Genomic DNA, 24,234 nt, shown 5'->3' with positions numbered 1-24,234 from the left:
AATAACTCACAAATAAATACAAAAACAATAGAAATTTAAAAGCTCAAAATAAATAGCAAATACAAGTTGTTTTCCAGTCCTTGGTTAACTCCATTTCACTCTTAACGTTTATTACTTCCTTTTCCCTTTATACAGGGATATATGTAGCTCCCTTCTGATAATGATCAACCACAAATGTGCTGGGTTTTTATCATGCAAATGAAATAAAAGGAGAGAGGGTAGAACTAATGGGGTTTTAGTTTTGTTATTAGGGTTTTCCAACATTGGGGGAAAAGAAGGACTTAAACGCTGGTCTGAGGAAGATATTGGGATTAATGTGTTTGTGTGCAAGACTAAAAAAGAAAAAGAGCATGATGTATATTTACCCCAAAGAGGGTGGAGAAAGGTGGCATTAGACTGTTCCTAGATGACTTCTCAGCAGGTTTATTGTCCAGAGAGTTTGGTGGCTGCTCAGAGTGTACAATTGGCCACTTTTATTTTGAGTTTGTGGATATCAGGGAATCTTTCACTCATCATCTCTGAGTCTCTAAAACCAATCTTCTGTTATATAATGGAGGTTCTGAGGCTCAGAACCAAGCTTTAACTCCCCATATTTGGCTGAGACCTTCTGTCCAGTTCTGGAAACTGGATCTTTCTCCTAGTGACCTATCGGGTCACTTATAGTCCTGCCTGCTCTCACCAAGTTCACCCCATAGCAGAGGTCAGGTCGTTGAATTTGTTTGGTGACTTGGGCCTTGCTTTCTGCTACTGTTCTTAGACAGCACTGCCCCAGGAATTTGACAGCTGGAAACCCATTCCCACCTCTGTTTGTGTTTCAGCACTCAGTGGGTACCTCTTCTTGGGCAAGTCATTTAACATCTCTGGGTCTCAGTTTCCTATCTGTAAAATGACGATCATCTAGTACATATATCTCAATGTTAGTATGAGGACTCAAGAGACAACGTACATAAAAAAATGCTTAGAACAGTGCCTGGCAAAAATAGTAGGTGTACAGTAAACTGGACCATTGCTCTGATGGTTAAGGAAGAAGCTTTTGTTTAAGCATGGAGTTTCCTCCTTAGCTGTGCTGTGCTAAGGATGATATTAAAGGAGAGCCAACAGTTCCCCTTTCTAGAGTGTCTGGAAGGCAAGACAGATTTATCTCTAAAACTGTTGAGTTTAGTTGTTGGTTCATTATTTGCATGGGCCTCATCTAGGCCCCAAGAAGAGCCCTAACAACATGTCTACGGGGCTGTATATTTTTGTAAAATTCCTGAAGGTATGATGTTTTTGCATTGTTTCTTTTAAGAAGGACCACCCACATTGTATAAGCCTCATACCTCACAAGTCTGGCTCCATCCTGGTATCCAAGTCAGATTACATCTCTGGAGCTGCCAATAATACATGATGAGGTGGGTGCTGTCAGTAGTAGATTGATAAATAGATAGAGAAGTATAAATATGATTATACATGTATAAAAGGATGATTTAAAACACCAAGTTTGTTACTTATTTAGATGAGCCACCTTTATTTTAAAATAAAGAATTTAAGTTTCCTTCTGTCTTTAGAATTGAATTAGAACTTGTACAATACCCTTAATAATAATTTGAACTATCTAAGCCCCTTCACCTTGCTGCTTCCTTCACCTTGCTGCTTAATCAGATTTCACAACATCCTGTTATTTTTGCAGATTAATTACTGTACAAAATATAAACCAGGTCTTGGCTCCAGGCTATGTTGTCTCCTATATTCATTCTGGTGGCTTTTTGGGCCTTAACCTATTACCATATTTACACATACACGCAGACACACACACACACACACACACTATACTTGTACATGTATATATATATACATAGAATGCTATATGTATATACATATTATACTATAAATATATATATAGTATATATGTGTGTGTATATGTATGTAAGATTACAAAATACAAGTGGTTTTTTTTTTTTTTTTGAGACAGAAAAAATAATCTTGCTCTGTTGCCCAGGCTGAAGTACAGTGGCATGATCTTGGCTTACTGCAACCTCCATCTCCCGGGTTCAAGCAATTCTCCTGCCTCAGCCTCCTGAGTAGTTGGGATTACAGGCACGTGCCACCACGCCCAGGTAATTTTTTGTATTTTTAGTAGAGATGGGGTTTCACCATGTTAGCCAGGATGGTCTCAATCTCCTGACCTCGTGATCCACCTGCCTTGGCCTCCCAAAGTGCTGGGATTACAGGCGTGAGCCACCGCACCTAGCCACAAGTGGTTTGATCATGGACACTTTCTCTTTCCCTCGCACTCCTTTCCCCCCATATCCTTCATCCCCTACCCTCTAGATTACTGTATTAACAGCAGGTTGTGAGTGTAGATGGGTCTCAAGGGATAAGTAGGAGTAGGGAAAAAGAACAGGTGACAGGCAGCCCAGACAAAGAACAGCACATCCAAGGGCAAGGAAGCAAGAGCTTAGAGCTGTGACTCTTGAAACTTTAATGTGCAGACAAATCACCTAAGGATCTTGTTGAACTGCAGATTATGAATCAGCAGATCTGGGATAAGGCCTGAGATTATGCATTTCTACAATTTTCCAGGGAATGCCCATGCTGATGGATTACACTTTGAGAAGCAAGGATATAAACTGCATGCAGTTCAATGTAGTAACTACCTGCCACATGTGACTTTTATTTTTATCTATTTATTTATCTTAGATGCAGGGTCTTCTGTCACCCAGGCTGGAGTGCAGTGGTACCATCATAGCTCACTGAAGCCTTGAACTCCTGGGCTCAAGCAATCCTCCTGCCTCAGCTGCCTGAGTAGCTGGGACTACAAGCCTGTTCTGCCATGCTTGGCTAAATTTTTTTTTTTTTTTACAGATGGGGTCTTGCTATGTGCCTGCAGCTGGAATGCAGTGGCTATTCACAGGCACTATCAGAGCACACTGCAACCTCAAACTTCTGGTCTTGAGGAACCCTCCCACCTTGACTTCTGCCCAAGTAGCTGGGATATAGGCATATCATCACCATGCCCAGAATGACTATTTAAATTTAAATTAGTTAAAAGTAAATAAAGTTTAAGATCCAGGTCTTGCATTGTGCTGGTCACATTTCAAGTACTCAATAGCCACATGTGACTACCATACTGTAGAGCAGATATATAGAACGTTTCCATCACTGCAGAAAGTTGTATGGGACAGTGCTGGACAGCATTCAGGGAACTGTGCTTAGTTTAGCATGATTGGATCATAATGGGTATGTGGGAAGTGGGGGGAGGAGGTAGATACAAGGGGGTTGGTTTTGTTCCTAGTGGCAGTGAAGAGCCATTTAAGGATTTCCAATGGAGATGACAGCAGTGCAGAGGAATTCATAGGGAAGCTTGAATGGAGGTGGAGGCTACTGCAGTGGATGATGCAGAAAGTAAATGATGGAACTAGAACTCCAAGCACAAGCAAGGGCTGGAGAGAAGAGGCAGACTTGTAGATGGTCAGTAGAAAGAACTGTCTTCATGGAAGATGAGGAAGTAGGAGGCTGAGAAAGGGAAGCATTTGCGCTAAGTCCTGGACAGCTGGGCTAAGGAATTGTTCCTTGTGTGTGTGTGTGTGTGTGTGTGTGTGTGTGAGCAGAGTCTCATTCTGTTGCCAGGCTGGAGTGCAGTGGCGCAATCTCAGCTCACCGCAATCTCCACCTCTTGGGTTCAAGCAATTCTGCCTTGGCCTCCCGAGTAGCTGGGACTACAGGTGCCTGCCACCATGCCCAGCTAATTTTTGTATTTTTAGTAGAGATGGAGTTTCATTATGTTGGCCAGGATGGTCTCCATCTCTTGACCTCGTGATCCATCTGCCTTGGCCTCCCAAAGTGCTGGGATTACAGGTGTGAGCCACTGTGCCCAGCCCCAAGGAATTGTAATTCTTCAAGGCAGAGGACACGAAAAGGAAGTAGAGGGGTGGAAGAAGAGAATGAACTCTGTTTGGGACAATAGCATGATTTTGTGGTGTCTCTGGTAAATCTAAATGAGAATATCTGGAAGGCTGGTGAGTATTCTTTTATGTCCCTTTATTCAATTAGACAGATTAAATTTGGACAGACTAAACCCCCTTAAATTGGACAGACTGGCCAGGTGTGGTGGTTTGTACCTGAAATGTTAATGCTTTGGGAGGCTGAGGCAGGGGGATCACTTAAGCCTAGGAGTTGGCACCTGCCCCATAGCTATGATTGTGCCACTGCACTCTAGCCTGAGTGACAGAGCAAGATCTTGTTGAAAGAAAAAGAGAGACTGGGCACGGTGGTTCACGGCTGTAATCCCAGCACTTTGGGAGGTCAAGGTGAGCAGATCACAAGGTCAAGAGATCAAGACCATCCTGCCCAACATGGTGAAACCCTATCTCTATTAAAAATACAAAAATTAGCTTGGCATGGTGATGCACGCCTGTAATCTCAGCTACTTGGGAGGCTGAGGCAGAAGAATCACTTGAACCCAGGAGGTGAAGGTTGCAGTGAGCCAAGATGGTGCCACTGTATTCCTGCCTGGTAACAGAGCGATACTCCGTCTCAAAAAAAAAAAGAAAGAAAGAAAAGAAAAAGAGAGGAAAGAGAGGCGAGAGACAGAGAGAAAGAAAAGGAAGGAAATGAAAGGAAGGAAGGAAGGGAAAAGAAAGAAAGAAAGAAGGAAGGAAAGAGGACAAAGAGGACATACTAATTTCTCTCAAAAAATCAGGCCCAATAATAAACCAAATTGAAACAATTCTTTTAAAACTGCATTATAAGCATTTTTAGTACCAAATATATATTATATTGAATTTAACTCAAAAGCAGTTATAAATCAGTTTATTTTGTTCTATCATCTCTATATTTAATAGACATCTAAGCCCAGAGAGCAATTTCACTATTTGTCTCCTCTAAGCCCAGAGAGCAGTTTCACTATTTGAAATGAAGTTTGTCATCTTCATTGAATTGAGGTATTTGGCCAGAAATGTGAAACCTTCAGATTGAGACGAATTTCTCTTAAATCAAACACAAATAGAATTTTCATAATTCCTTCCCATTTTTATCCCCTGATTTGGGGGAAAGACATTCTGCACAGCTACCCCCAGTCCCTGCTAGGTTGCTGCTGAATTCCTGCATTAGTCTTTTTACTGAGGAGATTTACTTCTCTTTTCAAACATTTTCCCATGTAGCTTAACCACATTCATTGCCATAGTTAAAGGAAAGGTAATATCTCTCAGCTATCCAAAGGGATTATAAAAAAGGGAAGATTCCAACTAGAGACATGTTTGGAAGACTCTTGAGAGAGGTGAAGGGACAATAAGCTGATATTCTCACTCAGATTTCAACAAGATTCTATGAATATCTCCAAGATGATGGCTGGCTGCTAGGGTTTATTGGAGATATATTGAGATGGAGTCTTGCTCTGTTGCCAGGTTCAAGCGATTCTCCTACCTCAGCCTCCCGAGTAGCTGGGAATATAGGGGTGCGCCACCACACACAGCTAATTTTTTGTATTTTTAGTAGAGATGGGGTTTCACCATGTTGGGCAGGATGGTCTGGATCTCCTGACCTCGTGATCCACCTGCCTCGTCCTCCCAAAATGCTGGGATTGTGAGCCACTGTGCCCGGCCTATTGGTAAATGTTATTCAATTTCTTCTTCCCACAAAAATCATCTCAATCACACCCAAAACCGCACCCTACATCAAATCCTGTCATTCCCCTGTTAAAAAGAAAAAAAAATAAAACAAACAACACTTGAACAGCTTTTCATCATTCTTAACACAAAATATAAACTCTTTCACACGTACAAAAATTAGCTGGTCATGGTGGTGTGTGTCTATAATCCCAGCTACCTGGGAGGCCAACGCAGGAGAATCATTTGAACCTGAGAGGTGGAGGCTGCAGTGAGCATGAACGTGCCACTGCACTCCAGTCTGGGCAACAGAGCTAGACTCGATCTCAAAAAACAACAAAAATTCTTCCAGGGTTTCCTGCATAGTCTGGCCCCAAGCCACTCTCATCTCAGACCACTCTGCTCCTATATCCCTAAGTTCCATTTCTGGGGATCCTTAAACAGGTAAAGCCTTTTCCTATTCTACCTTGGGGCTCTGGACAAGCTGTTCTTTCTGCCTGCAAAGCCACAACTCCTTCGCCAGGCGTGGTGTCTCACGCCTGAAATCCCAGCACTTTGGGAGCCCGAGGCAGGCAGATTACTAGGTCAGGAGTTCAAGATGAGCCTGGCCAGCATGGTGAAACCCAGACTTTACTAAAAATACAAAAATTATCCAGGTGTGGTGGTGCACGTCTGTAATCCCAGCTACTTGGGAGACTGAGGCAGGAGAATCACTTGAACCAGGCACTCCAGCCTGGGCGACAAAGCAAGACTCCGTTAAAAAAAAAAAAAAAAAGCCACGATCCTACTAGAGCTGCGTATCTTCACCAGTTAACCAAATATAGGCTGTTTTTTGGTTTTCCTTCCTGCTCCACCCTCAATATCTGGGGAAAGGCTAGGGAGCATGATGTGTGAGGGGCTCTGCTTTCACGCTGCTTGAGTTCAAATCCTGGATCTTACCTACCACTTGCTGGCTGCTCTGTGACTTTGGGCAAGTTATAACATAATTATTTCCCCATCTATAATTTGGAGATGACAAAAGATATTTTGAGGATTAGATTTGTTAGCAGATGGTAAGTACGTGAAACAGTAATAGAAGTTCTCCTTTTAGCATATACTCCAATTTTATTCTACTAATTTGTTTGCCAAGTTTGAGCCTGTTACTTTGAGATTGCTATGGTTGCCTTGTCACCCTCCCCCACTCCCACCTCCGACTGATTATGGACTACTTACGGGACACTGCATAAATGAATAAAGAGGGAGCATGAGGAGAAAGGAGGTAGTCCTTTTAGCTTTAGGAGGGGCCATGGGAGTGAGCTCGTTGAACAAGACATGGTCGTGGTTTCTCTTTAAGGTTACAGTTTAGGAGGACACAGATTATGAACACACACACCGGATGACTGTGGCTTTAGGAAAGGGTCCCTGGGCCGCAGCGCAGCCCTGGAGTAACCGCGATGGCCTCCCCGGAAGAGAACCCGAGGAAGGCCTGAGAACACTAGAATCACCAACACCGAGGACTGGTGGGGAGCCTGACGAATCTGATTCCGAGAACGATGTTCCGCGCAGAGCTGGCAGGTCCACGCGCCACTGCAGGAGCCAGACCTAGGCCGGCCCCGGACACCGATAGCCAATGGCCCTGCCCGGTCCCCCCTCCACCCCGCCGCGCCCAAGATTTGCGGGATTGGCTGTGCGTGCCGCGGCCCTCCACCCCGCCCCGCCCAGAGGCTTCCCGGGATTGGCTGAGCTCCCCGACCTCTCCAGGGATGGGCTGCGCGCCCCGCCCTAGCCCAGAGTCTTCCCAGGATTGGCTGCGCGCCCCGCGGCCCTCCCCTTTCCGCCCCGCCCCGCGCCGCCTCTCCGGTTTGTGCGCCGGGCTCAGGTCTCCCGCCTCTTTGTCCGCTGGAGTTGCGCGGTGAGTGAGTCTCCAGCTTTAGGCTTTCGGTTTCGGGCGGGGAGGGCGCCCGGTCGGCCCGCGGGCCCGGTCAGGGGCTGGGGTCACCCCGCGTCCCCTCGAGCTTTGCCCGCCCCGAGCTCCTCTGCTCCCGGCGGCCAGAATGGAGGGGTAGAGCAGTCCTCGTTGGCCCGGGGGGCGGGCAGCCGTGCCCGTCTCGGGGCCGCGCGAGGCACAGGCGCCGCGCCCAGCAGAGCAGCCGGAGGTTTCCGGGCAGGTCTGGGCACCAGAACAATTTTGCGCTTTTTCCCCAGGGCAGACACGCCACTGCTTTGTAGCAGATCTCAGGCGGGCCACATGTGCGGCGACAGAACCTAACCCCGGCCGACCTTGAGTTCCAGGAGTTCGTCTCCTACCTCTGCGGAAGTGCGGCGGCCTCATAGGTAGCAAAGGTGTGTTCTTAAGTGGAATGAAATGACCTAGCCCCGAGCACGTGGCCAGTATTTGTCGCCAAGGCCCGAATCCGGCTCTCCTTACCTGGAAAGAAACACCAAACCAAACAGTTGTTTCTAGTGGTGGTTTCAGACTTAGAGAAGCAGAGATCCACGGGCTATTGAGAGCAATGCGGGAAATAGTAGTGAACTCTAAAAATGAAAGAGAAAAAAAAATCCCAAAGTACCCTTTCCTGTGCCCTTTTAAGGTTGACCCAGTGCTTTAAGAGGCTAACACAGAAGGGTAAAGTAAATCTCCATAAAACCCAGAGAAGAGGCTGAAAATCTCCTCTTTGGATCCTGTCTGGAGTCACACCTGAAACAGAAAAAAAATTTGTTACAACTGAGCGCCTCTGTAATTTTCTTGACACAGTTTATAGAGCAAGTGATACATTTCAGTTGTTTTTAAAACGTCATTTTAAAACTTTTCTTTTTATAGGTTGACAACTACAGGTAAAAGCCATTGAAGCTGGGATGTCCTGATGCTGGTATTTGAATTGATTTAGACCAACTATCCCTTCAGTTACAGTAAGAAAATGCCTCTAATAGGATTACTAACTTGTAGCAACCACGTGTCCATGCAGTGCCACAGGAGCTACAGCAGCTGGACAAGGCTGGTGGCAACAGGGCAGTATAGCCGATGTTTCATGTTCATCTTTTAATTTAATTCTCATAATTTGGAGGTTGATTTTGTTCTCCCATTTCACATGTAAAAAAATGGATTAGGGGTAAATCCAGTGTTATGGAATGTGAGTATCTCTGAATGAGAGGCTTCACGTGACTTCTGGAAAGTCACTTGCCTCTTGAGATTTAGTTTCCTGGTATAACAGTTAAAAGACTTTAAGCAAACTAGGAAAGGACCATGGAAGAATATAAGCTCTTTGGCCGGGCACGGTGGCTCACTCCTATAATCCCAGCACTTTGGGAGGCTGAGGCGGGTGGATCACGAGATCAAGAGATCGAGACCATCCTGGTCAACATGGTGAACCTCCATCTCTACTAAAAATACAAAGATTAGCTGGGTATGGTGGCACGTGCCTGTAATCCCAGCTACTTAGGAGGCTGAGGCAGGAGAATCGCTTGAACCCAGGAGGCGGAGGTTGCGGTGAGCCGAGATCGCGCCATTGCACTCCAGCCTGGGTAACGAGTGAAACTCCGTCTCAAAAAAAAAAAACATTTATAAGCTCTTAGTATTCATTGCATTGAACTTAGAAGGTTCACAAAATTGGGCACAAAAGGATTTGTGTCAGCATATTCTGTTTGTGTGTGGCACAAGGAAGTGTAAAGGGATTTAAAAGGACACAGAGGTGCTACATTGTTAGAATAGGAAAGTTTTCATGTGGGAGAAAACTGTCAAGCAAGTTCACTCCTATTAACCAGTCTGCTGCGTGTCTAGCAATTGAGGTCTCATTACTCTGTAAGTCAGTTAAAAGCGACTCATTCTCCAGAACTTCTAAATAAAAGTATTTAATATTTATCTTGGAGTCATTCTTAATTCATAGCATTGTTCTTGCCTTTTTATCTAAACTTTTACATTCCACATTGCAAAGTCTAGCCTCATAAGTCTAGGTAAATTGCTCATAAATTTAGATACAATGTTGAATTATAATCTCAATGTTGGAGGAGGGGCATGGTGGGAGGTGATAGGATCAAAAGGGTGGGTTTTTCTTTTGCTGTTTTTGTGATAGTGACTTCTCACAAGATGTAGTTTAGATGTGAAGTGTGTCTGGGGCAGTGTCTCATGCCTGTAATCCCAGTACTTTTGAAGGCCAAGGTGGGAGGATCACTTGAGGCCAGGAGTTGAAGACTATCTTGGACAGCATAGTAACACCTTGTCTCTACAAAAAACGAGGCACGATTGCTTGAGCCCAAGTGATCAAGGCAGTGGTGAGCCGTGATCATGCCACTGCACTCCCACCTAAGTGACAGTGAGGCCCTGCCTCAAAAGCTAATGAAAGTAAAGGTTATGTAATTGTGCAACATGTTGTGGAAAGGCAGAGGCAGAAGAAAGGCCGAGTTAAGATTAAATGTGTGGCACCTCCCCCTACTTCCTCCTGCTCTGACCATGTGCGTCCTTAGTTATCCCTCATAAGTTTCCTGAAGCCTTCTGCAGCCATGCTCCCTGTACAGCCTGCTGAACCATGAGACAATTAAACGTTTACTTTATACATAACCCAGTCTCAGTTTTTTACAGCAATGTGAACACACGTACAAAAAATACATAAAGTGTTAACTAGCCAGAATTGCTAAGGGAGGAAGGAGGAAGAAAAGAGCGATAGTACACGTGTTTGCAGTGAATGGGAGGCATTTAAGAACATGGCCAGCAAGGGAGGCTTCACTCAACGTGGAAGAGCTGAGGGAGATGCCATGGCCTTACATCTAGTTGACGGAAGAGCATTCTAGGCAGACAGATGGAAAACAAGTGCAAAGGCCCTGAATTGTGTTTCAAGGTTTGGAGAAGCAAAGTGAAGCTGTAGAGAAGCACCCTTAAGGGGAGAAGGACACATCTGTATGTCGTGGTGGAGAGGTGGTTATTTTCAAATTACTGTAAAATGTTAACGTGCCTCTGGCCTTCGGGGCTCTGATTGTTTAACTGGAATGCTCCCTATTACCTTACACTTTGCTGCTCTTAACCTGACTTTTCTCTGACCACCATTAGCCCTTCCTAACTGCCCTTGACTTCAGCATCCCGTAATGGCCCTGTAACCTCAGAACTATATTATGCATTGCCTGTGAACTTGCCTAACTGCCTCTGCTTCTCCATTCTGTAAAGTCCACCTTGGTTCTCATCATTATGGTTTAGTCAGGTGCAATTCAGTTTGATAGCAGTAATTGCACTATTGAGTTGGGTTTATATAGCATTCAAGTAAATGGCTTACAGTCCCCTTCTAACGGCAGCATGTTGAACCTAGGTTCAAATCTCTATGTGTGATTTTTTTTTTTAAAGGCTGGGTTTTGCTCTTGTTCCCCAGGCTGGAGTGCAGTGGTGCAGTCTTGGCTCGCTGCAAACTCAGCCTCCCAAGTAGCTGGGATTACAGGCACTGGCTACCACGCCAGCTAATTTTTAGTAGAGACACGGTTTCACCATGTTGGCCAGGCTGGTCTCAAACTCATGACCTCAGGTGATCCGCCCTCCTCACCCTCCCAGTGCCGCCACCTACTCGTGGAGGGGACGGACTGAACAACAGAAGACCTTGGACAAGGTAAGGTCCAAGGACCCCACCCTAGGCAGGCCCGTCTCCAGATGGAAGGGGAGCCTGATCACCTCCCAGGGTCTCCACAGGGAGACCACAGGTAGACTCTCTGGGCTAGGGAGGGAATGTAATAAATTCTGTGTGAGTGAATGTGGAATTCAAGGGCTTGTGCTTGATTTTCCAGTCTGTGGCTCCACGGTGAAAATCGCAAGTGGGCCCTCACTTGTGATTCTGTGGTGACCTCATAAGGCTTAGGGCAGCATCAGGCCAGGCTGAATCCCAGTCGGGTGTTTATACCGACCTGCCTGCCAATGCTAAGAGGCTTCTAAAGTTCCCTCGAGGGACACAGCCAGGTGGGCACCTGAGTGATCCCTAATAGGACAACCCCTCTCTTCAGACTGTTTCACGCCACGGGTCAAGGAGAGGACATGAGCCATGGGGAAGGGCTTCTCTGGAGATTATGGGATAAAAATGACTCCGGGGAAACTAAAAACTATTTGTGGTAGAATGACTAACATTCAATGTTGGCTGGCCATCTGAGGGGACCTCAGATGTTCCCCACAGTACAAGCTGTTTGGAAGGCTGTCACCGGCAGTCCTGGACACCCAGACCAATTTCCTTACATTGACTCCTGGTTAGAAGTAGCTCAGCCTCTCCCATCCTGGGTTCGATTCTGCACTGGTAGAAAGGGACAATGTAAGGTTTTCGTGGCTCAAGTTACCAAAGGACCCAGAAAGCCCATCCACCAAGGCAACCCTGAAGAGGAGCTTCCACCACCACCCTAATCCCCCCCCCCGACAATCCCATTGGCCCCCACTCCCCCGAGCTTGCCTGAGACACCCCCATGTTTGTGGAAACCGCGGAAGCCAGTGCAGCCGGCCCAGAGTCCCAGTGCCCTGGGGCCCCCCTCGCCAGAGGCTTATGGTCTTCGCAACCGGCCCTTCAAATGCCTCTGTGGGAGATTCGAGGCCTCTCCACAGTAACAGAAGATGGGACGATTGAACCTGGGAGGCCCATTCTCTATTTCCAACCCTTCAGTATCACAGACCTCCTGAACTGGAAACACCATACTTCAGCATATTTGGAGAAGCCCCAAGCCCTAACTGACCTGAAATCCATCTTCCAGATGCATCAGCCCATTTGGGATGACTGCCACCAGCTCCTCCTCACACTCTTCAATACAGAGGAGTGAAGACATATTTTAACCGAGACACAAAAGTGGCTTGAAGAGCAGGCCCCAGTGAGAGCCCTTGACAGGCTGATGGGCAGTAGAAGCCCTGGCAGATATTAAGCCAAATTGGGACTTTAACAGTGAGTCAGGAAGGGCCTCCCTTCAATGCTACCGGGAGGCTCTCCTCAGAGGAGTCTGGGAAGGGGCAAGGGAGCCAACCAACATGTCAAAAACCGCAGCAGTCACTCAAAAGGCAGATGAGTCCCCCGGTGACTTCTGTGAGCGACTTTGGGAGGCCTTCCGGATATACAGCCTGTTTGACCCAGAGGTGCCGGAAAAAGTGTGGATGGTCAACGCTGCCTCTGTCACCCCGTCAGCTCCAGACATTTGACAGAAGCTACTGAAAGTGGAGGGCTTTGCAGGAGTGAATGCCACCCAACTGCTGGAAGTCACCAGCAAAGTTTATGTTAACCAAGATCTGCAGGCACAGATGGAGGCAGAGAAGCAGATGAAACAGTCACCCTCCTGGCAGCAGCTTTCGGCCGGCCAGTCCCACTCGAAGACCAGGTCCGCCTCATAAAGGGGGGAAGCCTGAGCACCCACCTCTTGCAGGCTGACCAGTGCACCTACTGCAAAGAGTTGGGACATTGGAAAAATGAGTCCCCCCAAGAGAACGGCCCTGAATAGGGCCCCACCCAAAGGGAAGGGGAAGTACCAGCCAGAGCCTAATGAAGCCCACCTGATCGCCTTGGCTGGCATGGATTCAGAGTAGGACAGGCTGGGCTCCATAAAACTTGGCCCCTGTGAGCCCATGGTCAAAATGAAAGTCGGGGGGCCATCTAATGACTTATGGTGGACACCGGTGCAGAGTATTCAGTTGTTACCACCCCAGTCACCCCATTTGTCGACAAAAAGGCCACCATAATTGGAGCAACAGGAAATCAAGTGGAGGCCCAGCCATTCTGTCAAACCCAGATGTGCCAACTAGGGGGGTCACCAGATATGTCATGAGTCCTCTACCTCCTGGAATGTCCTGTACCCCTCCTAGGGAGAGACTTACTAAGAAAACTGAACAAGGGGTATTGGTGAGCCTGACTTTAGGCTGGCCCAGGAAAGGTCTGGTTCTGACAGTCACAATCCCACATGAAGATGAGTGGAAGCTGCACACTGTTGAGGAATCAGAGAAAAACCCACTGGAATTACTGAATGCCTTTCCTGCAGCATGGGAAGAGGGAAACCCACTGAGAATGGCTAAGGTCCATGCACCACTGATAATTGACTTAAAGCCTGGGGTCCTTCCAGTGAGGCAGAGACAATACCTGATACACTGAAAGGCCCAATTCGGAATCCAGGAGCACATTTTGTGACTCAGAAAGGAAATGATATTAGTCGAATACCAGTCTCCTTGGAACACTCTCTCATTGACGGTAAAGAAACCTGGTGGGGGAGGGTACCGCCCAGTACAGGACCTGAGAGCAGTTAACAGTGCCACAGTCACTCTACACCCCGTGGTCCTTAACCCATACACCCTCTTGAGTCAACTTCCCCCTGAGGCAGAGTGGTTTACCTGACTAGACTTAAAAGATGCCTTCTTCTGCTTACGATTGGCACCAAAAAACCAACCACTCTGTCTTCAAATGGGAGGACCCCCAGACACGGAGAAGGATGCAACTGACCAGGATCCACCTGCTCCAGGGGTTCAGAAACTCCACCATGCTGTTTGGGGAGGTGCTCGCCTCAGATCTAGCTGCCTTCCCATGGGAAGCACTCAACAGTGCACTAATACAGTATATAGAAGACCTTGCCAGTGAAAAGCAAGAGACTGCCAAGAAGGAACCAAGGCACTGTTACAGCTTCTCACAGAGGCTCAAATTTGCAGGCAACAAGTACAGTACTTGGGATTTTTCATCATGCAAGGCCATTGGTCTTTGGGACCAGAAAGAAAGACGGTAATCTGTTCAGTGCCCACCCTGGATACTAAAAGAAAACTCCAGGAGTTCCTTGGGGTGGCAGGATTCTGCTGCATCTGGATCCCCGGCTTCTCAGAGATAGCCAGATCCATCTACGAAGCATTGACTGGACCAGAACATGAACCCCTTGTGTGGGGTGACAGCCAAGAGGCAGCCTACCAGAAAATCAAAATGCTACTCGGAAGTACCCCAGCCCTGGGATTCCCAGATGTCACCTGAGAATTCAATTTGTTCATTCAAGAAAAGAATAAAACAGCACTAGAGATCCTCACTCAGACTGTTGGGCCCTGGCAGAGGCCAGTGGCATATCTGTCCAAACAACTGGACTCAGTAGCAGCAGGGTGGCCCCCCTGCCTTCGAGGCCTAGCTACCACAGTAATCCTAATGAAGGAAGCTGACAAATTGATCTTGGGCCAAACCATCCACACTAAGGTGCCTCACTCAGTATCAACCCTCATTAACAGCCAGGGGCATTGGTGGCTCTCAAATGCCCATTTAATCCACTGCCAGGGACTGCTCTGCAAAAACCCCCAAGTCACCATTGAGACTGTGTGTGGCTTCAATCCAGTCACATTCCTGCCGACGGAAGAAGGAACCCTGGACCATGACTGTGAGGAGATAGTGAATGAGGTCTTTGCAAGCTGTCCTGACATCAGGGACTCGCCAATCCCAAAGGCTGACATGGACCTCTTCACCAATGGAAGTAGCTATGTCCAAGATAGAGAGTGGTATGCAGGATATGCGGTCACCACTGCTATCGAGGTGATCGAGGCTGCTTCCTTGCCCAGGGCTGGTGGGCACAGTGAGCTGAACTCTGTGCCCTCACCCAGGCCCTGTGTCATGCAGAAGGTAAAGCAGCCAACATATACACTGATTCCAAGTATGCCTTTGCAACCGTCCACATGTACAGAGCAATATACAAGGAGAGAGGGTTGTTAACAGCAGGAGGAAACGAAGTTAAAAACGAAGAAGAAACCCTCAAATTCTTAGAAACAGTTTGGAAACCCAAGAAAGTAGCCATTATACACTGCAAAGGCCACCACAAAGGAACGGACCTCATCTCCGAAGGAAACCGACTGGCTGACCAGGAGGCCAAAGCAGCTGCAATGCAAAAGGAACCAGTGCAGACCTCAGCCCAAGTCTGTACCAGCACCCCCTGGTCCCACGACAACTTGAGGAGACCAGAGTACTCTGAAGAGGAAAACAAATGGGCACAGCAAGAGGGAGCAGAGCAAAACGTGGATGGATGGTGGCTGCTTCCTGAGAGAAGACCTATAGTACCTAAAAACCTGGTGCACGCTGTTGTCACTCAGTGCCACACTCTTACTCACCTGAGTAAAACTGCCTTGGAAACCCTGCTCAACAGGTACTACTACATTACACACCTCCCTAAACTTTGTGCTGCAGTTAGCAACCAGTGCCTGACTTGTGCTAAAAATAACGCCTCACGGCGACCGAGACCTGCCGCTGGAATACAGCGAATGGGAAGTTATTCCTTCAAAGGTATAGAAGTGAACTTCACTAAAATCAAGCCCAGTAAAGGATACAAATACTTAGTAGTCCTTGTGTGTACTTACTCAGGTTGGGTCGAGGCTCTCCCAACAGAACTGAAAAAGCCCGAGAAGTGGTGAAGACTGTACTCCAGGAGATCATCCCTCAATATGGGTTTCCTCTCATCTTAGGCACAGTGACAATGGACCTGCCTTTGTCACAGAGATTATCCAAACTTTCACCGATGTGCTTAAGATCAGATGGAAGCCGAACCCTAAAGGCCTCGCTGGCAAAACTCTGCCAGGAGACTCAGGCTTCCTGGCTAGATATGCTTCCCTTGGCTCTAATGCAGTCAAGGTGTACACTGGGGCCCCACCGGCGACTCACCCTTAGAAATCCTCTTTGGGAGACCCCTTCCCCTTAGTCAACAGAGTACGTGGGGACCTTAGACAGTTGGAGAAACAGAAGTACCCTCCTAATTATAGGCATTGGGAAGGGTCCTAACCCAGGTCAATCGATTTGTCATGGAGAGAGCACACATCTCTCTGACCAATCCGGTACACCCCTTCCAACCCGGAGACCAGGTCTGGGTAAAAGATTGGAAAAAGGAGCCCCATCAGCCTATCTGAACAGGGCCCCACACTGTAATCCTAATCACCCCAACTGCTCTCAAAGTTGCAGGAGTCATCCTGTGGATCCACCACTCCAGGGCAAAGAGGGCTCACCCAGATGTGTCACCGGATCATGGACTGCACAACTGAATCCTCAACACTCCCTGAAAGTCACACTCCAACGAGCCCCAACTCCTCCAGAACTCGTTACCCAAGCCCCCATTAGAGACTCTATAATGCTTAGGCTGCTGCTTTTACTACTACCCCTCCTCCTCCCTCCAAGCAGTCTCTCACACGTAGTATGCCCAGGCTCATGCTGGATCAGAGGCATCTTCACTCCTTATTCCTATATGAAAGCCACCTGCTATGAAAAAGGCAGCCCTGTGCTCTGCACCAGTCCTGATTCTAAAACTTACTGGACTGATAAAATGGCGAACTCTGACTGCCTAGTTGCAGGTTACCACAGATGGGGTCAGGTCCAGTGCTAGACCTATTATACCTACTATGGAATGTCAGATGGCTCAGGGGTTCAAGACCAGGCCCGAAGAAAGCAGATCCAAGAGGTTAGGAATGAACTTATTAAACTAGCCAGGGCTACACCTGAGCCCTATAGAATCATAAATCTCTCAGCAGTTAGAAGGCTTACACAGCTCTGAGAAACTGGTGTCCAGTTGGCTCGAATTCTAAATAGACCTCAATATATACAAGGAGAAACTAATCTCACTAACCCTTGCTGGTTATATCTCCCCCTCTAGCAAGGAATATTTATGGCTACTCCAGTCTCTGATGGTTGGAGCCTCTCCTGGACTGAGGCCAACTGAGCAGCCTACTAGGACCAGTAGCCGAGAATGCACTCAGATATGTGTCCAAAGTCCTGAAGGGAACTTGCCAGTCGGCAACCTCTCAAACCTTCCTTGTACTACTACTGTTAACCTCTCCAACATGAAGGTCCAGTGTGCCCTGCTGCCCCAGGTATCTTCTTCGTTTATGGCAGACAGGCATACACCTGTTTAGACAGAAATCAGACCCAAGTAAGTGTCTGAGCATTCTTAACCCTGGGAATCTCAGTTGCCACAGAACAAGAAATTGAAATGGCTCTAAACCCTCACTATTGGTCCAAAAGGGCTGTATTGCTTTACCTCCTGGTAGGAACCGGCATAGCAGCCAGAATAGGCATCAACACTTCAGCCCACTTCTTTCATAAACTGTCCTGGGAACTCAATGGGGACATCGAAAGGGTGGCCGACTCCCTAATGTCCTTGCAGAACCAGTTAAATTCCCAAGCAGGCGTGATACTACAAAACCATAGGGCCTTGGACTTGCTCACAGCCGAAAAGGGGGGTACCTCCCTCTTTTTGCAGGAAGAATTCAACAGCCAAACTGCTAGACCCTCGGGGGTATCAGCCACTAAACTCAACTCAAAATTTAAAAGGTGATGCTCCATATAGTTCATAAAAGAGCATCAAAGTGGGGAATGAAGTGGAGAGTCTGTGGGAAATTCCCTGATTGCCCAACTAATCGCCACTGTCTGCTTCTGTACACTCGCTTCCTGCTTGCTGACTGGAAAGTCCTGTAGAAAATGACACGCGGCTAAAACCTGAGTCACTTGCCCTTGCCACATACCTGTAAAAACTATGGACTACTTCAAGCCGGGGTCTAGACTTCTCCGTGTGAACCCTTCTGGACCCACCATTGTAGTAAACTGTGTTCCTCCAACCCTCTGAGTGCCCTCTGGGTTTCTTGCCAAGCGAAATTTCTGCAACTTAGGTTCTATTAATGGGTAATTAAAATGAATTATATGTGGTACATCAGACTACTTGGTAAGTAGTAAGTACTCAGCAAATGATATATTAGTTGGTAGTACTGTTTAATCATTTTCATAATACCATATAGTCATAATGTTAGAACAAAATGATGATATTTAGTATTTACATAATATTAGAATAGCTCTAATGTTCATTTAAGGGAGCATTTAACTATGGGCTAAGTACGATTCTAGGTATTGTACGCAAGTCAGTGAACAAGTATACAAAAATCTGAATATGATTGCTTGTGGTCACATAACTCACTGGCCACGTTACAAACAGTCAATAGCTGCATGTGGCTAGGGGCAGCACAGATTAGAACCTCAATGTATAGAAAACCACCCCAGAGCCTTAATAGGTCCTAGCAAGTTCTGTCAGAAAAGGGAGTACATTAAAGAGTGGGCCAAGAGAATGGTGTTTTCTAGGTACTGTCATGATGAAAGGTGTAAAAACTAAGTGTTAAAAAAGCCTGAAGGCTCTAGCAAATATTGTCAAGAGTAACCATTGGTTTCACACAGCACTCCGCAGAGTCCCAATGGTGATCTTTTGCCCCTTGAGTGACTTGGGCAGAGGCCCTGCAAGACATCCATGGCTGCCACACATCCACGGCTCAACAGCCACATGTGTCTAGGGGCAGCACAGATAGAAAACATTTCCATTACTGCAAGGTTTTATTAGCTGTACTGTTGTAGACATTGGATGATGCACCCACCTTTTCAGGAGAGAAAACCTGTCCAAATCTGGGAAGACAGTGTAGTAGTCTGAATAACCACCTCCAGAGATAATCAGGCCTAATCTCTGGAACCTGTAAATGTTACCTTGTTTGCAGATATTAACTTAATTAGATTAAGGATCTCGAGATGGGGAGATTACCTTGGATAATCCTAGAGGGCTCTAAATGCGATCACAAGTTTCCTCATGAGAGGGAGCCGGAGGGAGATACACACAGCAGATTTGAAGGTGTTGGCCTTGAAGATCGGAGTGAGGCAGCCACCAGGAGCTGGGAGATGCCAAGGAACACACTCCCCCTCAGCGCCTCCTGAGGAGCATCATTTAATTTGGCTCAGTGAAACTGATTTCTGCCTTCTGGCCTTCAGAACTGAGAATAAGTTGCTGTTGTTTTAAGCCTCCAAGTTGTAATTTGTTACAGCAGCCTCTAAAATCACAAATGTAGCTGGGGCAGGAACCCCACCACCTCAGCCAGCCTCCACTATTTTTTTAAGTTTTATAGGTATGGCCATGAATTTAAAATTCATTTAGACTTTAATCTCAAGATATGTGAGCATATGGCTAAAATATTTGGGATCAGCAGATACCTCTTAATAAAGCATTGGCCAAAAGTACTATAAGGAATCTATTTATGGTTTATTGGAAAGTTATTTATGCACACTTTTATCTATACAGCATAAGATACCACATTTTAAAAGTTCAATAACTGAAGTAAATTAAGACCATAGAAAAAGCATTCTAATTATCATAATTTTTGCTCTGTGGGCTGTACAGCCTTGGCCAGCAGTGTCCTGGAGGGTATACAGACTGCTCAAGTGAGATAATGCTTTCATAACCCTCAGTTTTTGTTTGTGTTCTAAGAAATGTAAACTCGAATCTCTGGGCAAGAGAAGGTTCTCAAAATTTGGCACAAAGGGAGCATCTGTCAGCCTATTGGGTACTTTTGGTGTATGTAGCATGAAATGTAAAAGAGGACTTAAAAGGACATAATGGTACTAGTGTCCTTTTTAAAAAAAAGTCTATTGGCTAGGCACAGCCTGTAATCCCAGCTCTTTGGGAGGCTGAGGCAGGGGGATTGCTTGTTGCTTGAGCCCAGGAGTTTGAGACTAGCCTGAGCAACAAAGCAAGACCCCGTCTCTACAAAAAGCCAAAAGCTTAGCTGGGCACAGTTGTCTAATCTACTTGAAAGGCTGAGGAGGAAGGACTGCAGTGAGCCATCACTGTCACTGCACTCCAGCCTGGGCAAGAGCAAGACCCTGACTCCACAAAAGTAGTATAACTAATGAAACTAGTCTTCCTAGGGTTAACTACCACAAGGCTCTGACTTAAATCCTTGCAATTAGATTACAATAATACTAATTCTAAATTATGGGATACTAGACTGAAACAGCATTATACTAGAGACTGGGAAGGAAGTTGGGGCAAAGAGCCTAAGTTTTTTAATGAGAAGTTTATACTGAACTTAAAATTTGTTATGGGCTGGAATAACACATGGTTCACCTAGCTTCCTTAAACTAACATGTTAATTGACAAAAATACTATCTGAAATCCTTTACATTTTCCAGGTTTATCAAAATTTCTTCGTGAAATCATTTTTTACCTATTTTATGTAAGAATATCTATATCAACTGACACGAATTACTTATGCTTTTTTATTAAAATGTTTTAGCAAAACCACCATAAAGTGTTTGAGGCTATTCATGGGCTCACAAATATTCAAGTAATTCAGTCTTCCCTTTAACAAATGCTGTTAGAGCTGAAGCATAGGATATGAAGGTCAAAACTCAGTCACTTGAAACAAAGATTGTATATATTGTTTACTTGTTAATACCTTTTGAAACTTCTCAAACTATAGAATCTCATTCTCATGATAAAAGTTAAGATCAAAGTGAAGCCTATTTGTCTGCCCTTTATTCTAAATCCTAGAGATGAATAGTTTATATATAAAAATCCATTTAAAAGTGAAATTTAGATTATATAAAAGTATTGTGAGATTCTCAACATACTGAGGACCTCACTTTTAGGTGGGTATGAAGAGTGAAAGAGAACAATGTATTTTTATTTAACATAAACTGCCCACAATTCTTCATTGTTTCTTAATTGAATCCCTTTTTCCAACATCAGAGCTCCATCTCCCATTCCCAAAAGAAATTTCATTATTACAAGTTAAATATTTCTGTCCAAGTACGGCCAATCTCAGACTCCTTTTGAGATGTGTCCATACAGAAGAACAATTGCTAGCTCCCTGTTGAAGGTTTAACTGCTTTGCCTGCAGGTAACCTGACTATTCAAATGAGCTCACTTTGAAGAAATAAGGTAGAAATTCTCCTATGGTTAGTTCCTCACCATGAGATAACAATTTGTTCCTCCTAATAAACTTCTAGTTCCATCCTTTTTGTCATATCCAGCTCTACAGGTTTCACGCTGTTCAAATCATGTACCTACAAAGGCCTGTGAAAAATGTTTGAAGATGCTGAGCTTGTTTCAGCCTGAAATTTCTCCAGGACCAATGAAGCAAAACAGGATCCTGCCCTGAATACACACACAGGCTGCAGGCTCCCGCTTAGCCCTATTTTGGTTTGGCCTCCATGAGATCTTCAACCACAATAGCAGGAGATAAAATCTTCCAGAAGCTTTTATCAGCTGCAAGTTTTCTGACAGACAGAGCTTTCTGCTATTTTTCTCATAGTTAATTGGCTATTTGAGAAACCCAAATTTCTGGCCCTCAGTATTTAACTGGATTCTGCTGGTGACTGGATGACTGCCTTGCACATCACCATGGGTATCATCCATACCTTTAAAACTTTTGTGCCAGTCACAAATTCTTGCTCTTGCTATTTCATCATCACTGGAAACTACTTTTTTTCCTCTCTCACTCTCTCTTTTGAGACAGGGGCCCTCTGTCACCCAGGCTGGATGGAGTATAGTGGAGCAGTCATAGCTCACTGCAGCCTCGATACCTTGGACTCAAGTGATCCTCCCACCTCAGCCTCCTGAGTAGCTGGGACCACAGGTGTGCACCTGGCTAATTTGTTTTTGATTTTTATAGAGATTGTGGTCTCCCTGTGTTGCCTAGGCCTGTCTTGAATTCATGGGCTCAAGTGATCCTCCTGCCCCAGCCTCCCAAATTTCTGGGATTACAGGTGTGAGCCACCGGGCCCAGCTTTTAACTACTACTTTTAACAGTTCTAATTGCCACTTGTCTTGGCTGTATATTCAGAATGAGCCAGTTTGGAATTATGGTTTTTTGATTGCTGTTAGTTGATAGGGAGATTCAAATGCAATATACCAAAATAGTCTATTTCAAGTGTCTCACGGGCATATTTATTTAAATTTAAACGAAGTTTAATATAAATTCTTTGCTCTAAGAGTCACCAATTTTAGGGTCAACAAAAGAATAATTCTATTCACATCTAAGAAAGTTAGCTGACAACTTTAAAGCTCTGTTGTAGCCAGCTGAAACATAACCTATTCAGCGACACAGTGAAAAAATTGGTAAATATTTCAGCAGACGAGTACAAATAATATTTGGAGAAGCTGATAAAGATTTCAGTGCCATACCATCTTAGCCTTCTATTTTCCCACCTGCAAAAGGGGCAAAAATAAATCAACATTTTGTGAATAGGAAAATGATACATGAAATACTTTAATTATATGCAGTCAGCACTGTCTCACACCAAAAGAACCTAAGATTTAAAAATCTAACAGTAAGTCAAGATCGTGCCACTGCACTCCAGCCTAGGCAACAAAGCGAGGCCGTCTCAAAAAATAGTCAATACATATTGTCATGTTCCTTTACTAGGGGAATCTCCATTACCTTTCGGGGAGGCTGATAGGGCTGCTTAAAGTATTTGTATTAGAAAGGCACTTGAAGATGTAAACTTGAAGATGAAAACGTGATCTTATCCTATTTAAATTCTGTTTAGCAGAAAGAACAGCAGCTAGAAAATGGGCTGGGAACAACAGGAACCCACCATTTAACTAAGGCGGTTAATCCCCCAAAGCATAGTAACATACTGTACTGCACCCGCTAAAAGTGTGTTACCAACAGGACCACGAACAAGCTCGCCCACTGTTTTTAATGCAAATACCCCTTTCAAGATCGCAAACCCTGCAATACACACTGCCTAATCTAGTCGCGCTTTACTACTACGGGTTCCTCCCGCCAAGTGGCAGCAGAGCCGCCCGGGCCCGCGGAGAAGGCAGGTGCGCGTGAGGGAAAGCAAAGCTCGGGCCGCTACGTAAATCCAGCCCCTGGGCCGGGCCCACCTCTGCCCCGGGCACTGCGGGTCCCGCGGGTCCCGCGGGTCCCGGATTCCAGGCGAGGCAGCACTCAGCCTGCGGCTGTTCAGACCTCCTCACCGCGCCCACCTCCTCTCCACGCCCCTGGTTCCAGGTCCGGAGCAGGAGGAGGACTCCGGGGATTCCCGGCACGCTAGGAGCGGAAACACCTTGAGGGGCTGGACCAAGTGACCCAGGGCGGGACGAAGACCCGCACCCTCGTGGGAGTTTTGAGCGCCCTTTGGCAGGCTGCGGCCATGCTGGGAGCCATGTCTGCCAATCACCGGCTGGGGGCGGTCCTGGGCACTTGCAATTGACTAAGTACCGGGAAGCTCGCTTTCCATTGGCCATTTTTTCTGGTCCTAAACCCACCTCTCGACCTGAATCCGCGTCCCCTGCGGCGGGTCCAGGTGTCCACTGAGAGGCTGGGGAGGAGGAGAATAAACGCCCAGCTTAGCTTTGGTTCCTTCTGCTGGAGTTCGGGCTGCCAGAAGAGTCCTAGACCTTCACCCGTGGTCCCTTGGTACCGTTTCACGCCCAGGTTCTGACATGTCCTGTCGCATTCTTAACCTCTGCCTTCTACCCTGTGTCCCACGCTGACCCATCCTACGCAGGGAGAAGGCAGCGCTGCAGGGACACTGCCAAAATCAAGATATTTCTCTTGGAGCTTTCCAATCTTAATAAGCTTATGTCTAGGTCTGTATAGTATACAATGAGCATAAATATTTTTTAAACAGTCTCTAAACTCTCCCCCTCATTAAATCATCAAACTAGTCCCAGTGAAATAGGTACTGTTATTCCTTATTTTTCAAGCAAGGAAACATGAGCAAGAGGATTTGGTGATGGGCTCACGTCCTGTCATCTTTGCTTTCTTTTGTTTTGCTTTTTTGAGACTTAATTTGGCTGTTGTTGCCGAGGCTGGAGTTCCATGGTTCGATCTCAGCTCACCGCAACCTCCGCCCCCAGGGTTCAAGCAATTCTCCTGCCTCAGCCTCCTGAGTAGCTGGGATTACAGGCATGCGCCACCACGATCGGC

At 46.1% G+C, this 24,234-nt stretch overlaps 1 protein-coding gene and 1 non-coding gene across 3 annotated transcripts; both read left to right on the top strand.

Moving 5' to 3' along the window:
- Positions 1-7,025: 7,025 nt before the first annotated feature.
- LOC103792044 (uncharacterized) lies at positions 7,026-9,423 on the top strand. 2 transcript variants are annotated; one of them, XR_618648.5, is made up of 3 exons: positions 7,097-7,476; positions 7,770-7,907; positions 8,386-9,423. XR_618648.5 is itself a non-coding variant. In XM_035293716.3 (2 exons), exons 1-2 carry the CDS (start codon positions 7,118-7,120, stop codon positions 8,411-8,413), a joined length of 387 nt encoding a protein of 128 aa, XP_035149607.1. In that variant the 5' UTR covers positions 7,026-7,117; the 3' UTR covers positions 8,414-9,423. The 2 variants fall into 2 exon arrangements, 1 of the variants encoding a protein (XP_035149607.1); XM_035293716.3 differs by lacking the exon at positions 7,770-7,907 and having other exon boundaries at positions 7,026-7,476.
- LOC118152609 (small nucleolar RNA SNORA26) lies at positions 8,143-8,264 on the top strand. Its single transcript, XR_004741350.1, has one exon. It is a non-coding gene; the product is annotated as a small nucleolar RNA SNORA26 (small nucleolar RNA).
- Positions 9,424-24,234: the final 14,811 nt, after the last annotated feature.

The sequence above is a fragment of the Callithrix jacchus genome, chromosome 3 (assembly GCF_049354715.1).
Source record: "Callithrix jacchus isolate 240 chromosome 3, calJac240_pri, whole genome shotgun sequence".
Taxonomy (NCBI): domain Eukaryota; kingdom Metazoa; phylum Chordata; class Mammalia; order Primates; family Cebidae; genus Callithrix; species Callithrix jacchus.
The sequence above is the reverse complement of the archived record's forward strand: the minus strand, read 5'-3'. Positions and strand labels throughout refer to the sequence as shown.